This window comes from Pinus tabuliformis, chromosome 2_1 (assembly GCF_031772625.1).
Source record: "Pinus tabuliformis cultivar Carrire ecotype Pingquan chromosome 2_1, CPIR1, whole genome shotgun sequence".
Classification (NCBI taxonomy): domain Eukaryota; kingdom Viridiplantae; phylum Streptophyta; class Pinopsida; order Pinales; family Pinaceae; genus Pinus; species Pinus tabuliformis.
This window is the reverse complement of record NC_142299.1, coordinates 566,652,613-566,658,612: the sequence shown is the minus strand read 5'-3', so window position 1 is coordinate 566,658,612 and position 6,000 is coordinate 566,652,613. Positions and strand designations below refer to the sequence as shown.

General features: G+C 34.4%; 1 protein-coding gene across 1 annotated transcript; it reads right to left on the bottom strand.

Moving 5' to 3' along the window:
* Positions 1-1,817: 1,817 nt before the first annotated feature.
* LOC149201676 (universal stress protein A-like protein) lies at positions 1,818-2,778 on the bottom strand. Its single transcript, XM_089399784.1, has 3 exons — positions 2,529-2,778; positions 2,168-2,390; positions 1,818-2,058 (listed from the first exon to the last, which is right to left on the bottom strand). Exons 1-3 carry the CDS (start codon positions 2,686-2,688, stop codon positions 1,977-1,979), a joined length of 465 nt encoding a protein of 154 aa, XP_089255910.1. The 5' UTR covers positions 2,689-2,778; the 3' UTR covers positions 1,818-1,976.
* Between the last annotated feature and the right edge of the window lie 3,222 nt (positions 2,779-6,000).

Genomic DNA, 6,000 nt, shown 5'->3' with positions numbered 1-6,000 from the left:
CTTCTGCACATTGCAATAGTACTATATTGATAATGTTTATCAACAATTTAATTGTATTTATTTTTACATAGTGTTGCTTCTTAGTGATGCAGTTTTGAAAGCGATTAAATTTTGTGATATGGTTTACAATTATTTTCCAGTGGAGTGTATAACAGTGTGTATGGGAGACTTTCCCTTGTAAATCTAATGGAATTCTACGTTGACTATGTGCTTTGATCTATTTTCTGCTACAATAAGCTTTAGAAAACATCTGTTTCATAGCAATGTTACTAGTCACTAGACTTGGAATTAGCAAAAAATCGGCTAGGAAAAACAACAAAGTATTTGAATTGGATGAGGAATAAATCAGGAAAAACTTGGCAAGTACAAAAGGTAAACATATACGCATAGATTTCCAACAACATCTGTGGATGGTCTTGCTTCATTCTCCTGTATCTCTATTTGTTACTTCCAATCAATAGGTAGAGAAGAAAGGATAAACAAGACTAAATATGAGAAGAAAGAAAAAAAGGTTGAGACTATTGCAAAGGGACAAAAATCACAAACAAAGGATAACATACCAAAGGCTAACATTATGAAAGGTCCCAAACTTTGGGGTGTAGGTGGAAAACAATGAAGAGGGAGACCTGGTTTCTTGTTTTAGTATACCTACGGTGGGAGTTGTTATGGCCACAAGGGTTTGACATTTGTTATAGACTCGTGGTTTTAATGATGTTGACGAATTTCTTCGAGAACCCTTTTCTTCATATTTTTTCGAAGAATCCTTTTACTTTGTAAAATGATATTTTTGGCTAAGCTTTCTATTAAATTTGTCTCTTTGATGCAGTATTATACCAGTCTCATTGATTTTTATGTTTTTGTTCTCCATTGATTCATATAGTAAGTGAAAATTTAACTCTTCAAATATGCTTTTGTTTTTCTTTAAAACAAATATGCATTTAATGATTCACATCTAGAGCAATGATCACTTTTCAAATACCAATATTGAAATGATATTTCATATGTCCTATTATAATGTTGTTTCGAGATTCTCGTTATCTTACATGGAGATATGACATCTTCTTTCTTCTATGCTACTTTTTCTTATGATATCGCCTTACAGTGTTTCCTTTGCAACATGTGGTGCAATTGCTAATTTAGTTGTTAGGGAAGAGATAAATATGGAAGGAAGAGATTCCTCTGCAACATGTGGTGCAATTGCTAGTTTAGTTATTAGGGAAGAGATAAATATGGAAGGAAGAGATAGTGTGCAAATCAAAAAGTAACAAAGAGATATTTGCGAAATTGTGTGGAATATTAATTATTCTTAGAATGAATAAATGTTAAAGGAAGAGATGATGCAGGAAAAAAAAGCCTTTGTGATGAGATACTTGCAAATTGAAGTGACACACAACTATTTGCTGGAATAATTGATAGTATAAATTGTTTCTAGATTTAAGATTTTGTCGTTATGGCGTGGAATACTAATTAATTCTTTGAAATAGTGAATTGAAGATTTTGTCACCATTTTACAATAATAATTTTGACATGAATGCATTTACAAAGCCAAAAGTTGTAAATCGAAGACCAAAATGAAGAGACCGATGACCTAAGGGTTTGCAAAGCGGGTTAGTGAAAACAGCTATTAAGTCTTGGAGGGATGCAGTAAATACAGACTCGTTTTTCACAACTTGATTGTAATGACTGATATGAAAACCAGAATAATGTTGGGGCTCAGCTTCTCTCCCATTATATTTAGGATTCCATATATTCTACAATACTAGTGTGTTTTGCTTCTGTCTTTTCTGAATATTAAATGTTCAACCTATTGGCCGGTATGAAAGCAAAATTGAAAACAAAATTTTATTGGGTTAACTTGTTGAAGACGGAACTTGAATTACACTTTTTAATGCTTGAGACTCAAACTAAACCATAGGTACACCAAACGCTCAGAATCATTCCGTCCACCATAGAAGAAACCATCAGACACTAGATCCTTAAATAACCTTTTTATTGACTACTACAACAGGGCACATGGCGTTCCGAGTGCAGTAATCACTCACACTTCCCCTTATTGCTCTGCAAATTGTCAATCGCACCGCCATCATGTTAGTTAAGCGTCATTTCCAAATTCATCATCAAAATAGAATGAAGAGCACATATAGTAAATACAAGAATGCGAAAATACCTGATGAAAGTGCCATGTCCATGGCTACCCACAACCAGAAAATGTGCTCCCAACTCAGCTGCAGCTTCACAGATCCTCTCGTTAGCCTTGCCAATCACAACATGGGTCTCTGCCTTCACGTAATATCGATTGCATATATTGAGAGCCCGCTTCAATATCCTCTGGGTGGTCCTCTTTGTCTGCAATTCAAAGAGCTCGAACACTTTATCACTAGGAATATAGGCTGCACAATTAACACACATATACACAGAGGTCAGCGTAGACAGATAGTTCAATCTGTTGAACCCTTGGTTTAAAACATGATGGTGATCAGGAAAAGGTTACAGGTCATAAACTGAACCAAAGGAAGCGAGATAATTACCAGGACCCGTAGAAACACAAGAAGTTGGCTGGACATGGAGGAGTATGAAGTTATATGACTGCTGGATCTCTGTTTGAGTAGACAAGAGATGTTTGCACGCCCATTCACAGGCACGCATGCTCTCCTCGCTCTCCTCCACTGCAACCATTATATTCACCATTTTCTCTCCACTCCACCTATTTTCTCTCCTTGTAATCAGATTCTGAGTACTGCTAGCTATGGCTGTTCCAATGGATGATTACAGATTACAGAAAAGCGTATAAATAGAGGACTGTCATCAGCCCATTGGATTACGGAGCAAAACAATCTAGGGAAGGCGGCTGATTCTCTGTTAATTTTGAAAGTAACAACTGCTTTACGCGTTATTGCATACATCATGCATCGCCATGTCATTGTTTCAATCTGATATATCGGTGGCCCTTCTCGACGAAACACGGGGACATGTGGACACTGAGCTGGCTGACCTACATGGTTTATTATTTCAAATTCCATTGCAAAATACATGCCTATTTTCTTATTTCAAAATCCAGTAAGATAAGCTACCCCGGCCTGGATAACGTGACTCAAATATATGGTGATCTCATGCATGGCGTAGGCAAGTATTGTCCTATGGAAAAGGTCGGTGTACTGGCTAATCGCTGAATTCCTACGGACTTTTCACCACCATCATCATATGTTTGTGGCCCAGAAATAATTATGTCTTGTGTGGTTGTTACATGAGTTGTAATTGGGTTGCTATCTTAACCAATTTGGTTGAGTTGTAATTGGGTTGCTATCTTAACCATTTTGGATGAGTTGTATTTGAGTTCTCATCCCATTCAAGTGGATGAGTGGATGAGTTGTGATTGGATTGCAACATTATATAGGCTGGTTCAATATTGGTTTTTTTTAAGTGTGACAAACAATTCTTATTTGTTTTGTAATGGTTCATGAATTTCTATTGGGCTATGATATTATTTAAGTTTTATATATCTTTTATATTGATTTATTTGATTTGTGTGTGGTTGTTTAGAAAATTAATAAGAAAAAGTTTGAGAAGTGAAGGATGTAATTGTAATAATTATATTTTTATTATTTTTATTTATTAGTATAAAAATTATTTGAGAAGATAATCAATGTAATTTTATTTTAATTTTAAATTTATCATTATTTGAGAATCAAATAAAAATGAAATATTTAATTTACAAATGTTTTTATTTTGAGGGGTTTGATTTTTCTTGGTGCATTATAGATTAAGAGTTAAGACAAATCTATGATAGTTTTTCTCTTATTTTTCTCTCACATATGTCATGTGTCAACTTCACGGTGAACACCAAAAGAATTAAACATCTCCCATGTAGAGAACAACACATCATTGAATGGGTTAACCACATTTTGTGCCTACAACAACTCTCTCTTCATTTTTGAAAAAAAAAAAAAAACTTCCCATTTAAACTTTGAAACTACTACATATAATGTTTAGATATTTTTGGAGCTTGTATGGAGAGGGATTTTTCATAGGCTTACATTGCTTGCAATGAATAATCTATTTCATTGGCAAGTGGAATTCACATAGCATTGGATCCAATAAATAAAGCGATTGTAGCTATACACATATGGAAATTTTACTATATTGTGGAAGTTATTCACAATAAAAGTGCAAAAAATCCCTTCCCTAAGTCTAAAGATACAAAAATTGATTATTACAACAACTGTAATGATTTATTTCAAGAAAAATAATGGAAAAAAACTTGAGCATGCAAATCAACCTCTTCTACTATTGAAGCAAACCGTCTTCACAATCTCCTTAACAATCACTCAGAAGAATTAAAAGTACTAAGACAAGGTTCACACATTGATGAAGTTAACTAAGTGTAATTTCTTCCAAATTTTTGCTTGGATTTAGGGGTTCTCGTCTAGATATGAAAAGATATTTGAATTTAATTCCCTTTGTGATGCACCATTTAAACTCTTTAGTACTAGATGGTCAACTTCACAAAGTTATTAGATAAGAACATCCTAAACATTGTCTCATACTCGGTGTGGTGATGATGAAAGCACTCCTTACAATGAGATGCTTAGAGTGTTTCTCATATGAATGGTTGAAATTATTGAGGGATTCATTTTGTAATATGCCATTAGTGATAATCTATTCTTAAAATACAATAAAACACATGAAGATTAACTCTTATCACCTCGAGCTCGAGAGATTCCAGATTCAACACTTCATCATTTAGCAATGACACTTAATTTGTTGGAATATATTCATGAAGAACCATTTGACACACATCGATGGGGAATCTCCTATCATTTTTAGCAAAAGGGTCATTCCTTATTGTTGCAATCTTGAAAATCTTGATGACTATATAAAGCTCATGATAAGGTGGTTAAAATTTCGAAAGATTATTGTAAGGGGAGTTTTGTGGAACAACTCAACATTCACTTTCATGGCATACATGATGCTCATTTTGATTTCACTTTCATCTAGTGTTGACTTGGGATTTGTCTTCTTTTTTTTATCTAATTCCCAAGGTTTGTATTCATGTTGGGTTATTACCAAGATGAAATATGTAGCAAAAATATTGCCCAAATATTTGGGCCCAATGACCAAATTTCTAGACCTGCACCACCCATCTTATTGGGTGACGCTAATTGCACTTTTACTAGAATGGTGCATGGATTATAGGAACCATTACTAAGAAGTATGTGGCACTAAACACAGTGGGATGCATTCTTAGTTTGGGATTGAAAGATAGAACACACACATGCCAATGAAGGAAATGAAAAAAACCATGGGGCATAGCTTGCCCTTCTCATCATTAAGCAACTTTTACAATGCATAGAGAAATTTCTAGAATTATCTAGCACTGGGGGATTCTAGAGATAACCACAATTAATTAGTTCTAAAAATAATAGTTATCCAAAATTAGATGGGAATCAAAACTAAGTATTCCTCTATAATTCACATGTGAAATGCTCACTCTAGCTAAGGAGAGATTACTATTCATTAACACTCCCCCTTAATCTCAATTGTTACATTTACTAAAATGCCTAAGTGTTATCTCTAAAATTCGAAAACATTTATGTCTAGTGGCTTGGTGAAGATATCTACTACTTGGTATTTAGATCCTCAAAATTGAAGAGGCATATTGATCGGAATTTGGATTAGGGGCAAAAATTAGCTCAAAAATAAAAGTGCTCGGAATCATTCGAAACTCGAATAAATGCATTTGTCTCGGAAAAAAGATCCCAATGCAACTCATTTTGTTCAAAACAGAGTTTGTATGAGGAAGATAGAGCTTGTTGACCTCTTTGCCAAATAAAAGAAATTTTGAAAAAAAAATGTACAGTCACTGCCTAGTCAGCAGTCCATACTGCTAACGTGTTAGGTGAGTAGGTAGAGTCAACGAAGGTCAACAGTTCAATTTGATTACACCAAGTGTCAGGTTATGGTTGGTCTATAGGTGTGGTAACGGATTAGGCAGAGTCAACA

Excerpts from the sequence above, each read along its gene's own strand:
- LOC149201676 (XM_089399784.1), bottom strand. The coding sequence starts at position 2,688 with ATGGTGAATATAATGGTTGCAGTGGAGGAGAGCGAGGAGAGCATGCGT. Across the intron at positions 2,391-2,528 it reads TTGTGTTTCTACGGGTCCTG|CCTATATTCCTAGTGATAAA; the intron begins GTAATTATCTCG and ends TTAATTGTGCAG. Across the intron at positions 2,059-2,167 it reads GGACATGGCACTTTCATCAG|AGCAATAAGGGGAAGTGTGA; the intron begins GTATTTTCGCAT and ends GACAATTTGCAG.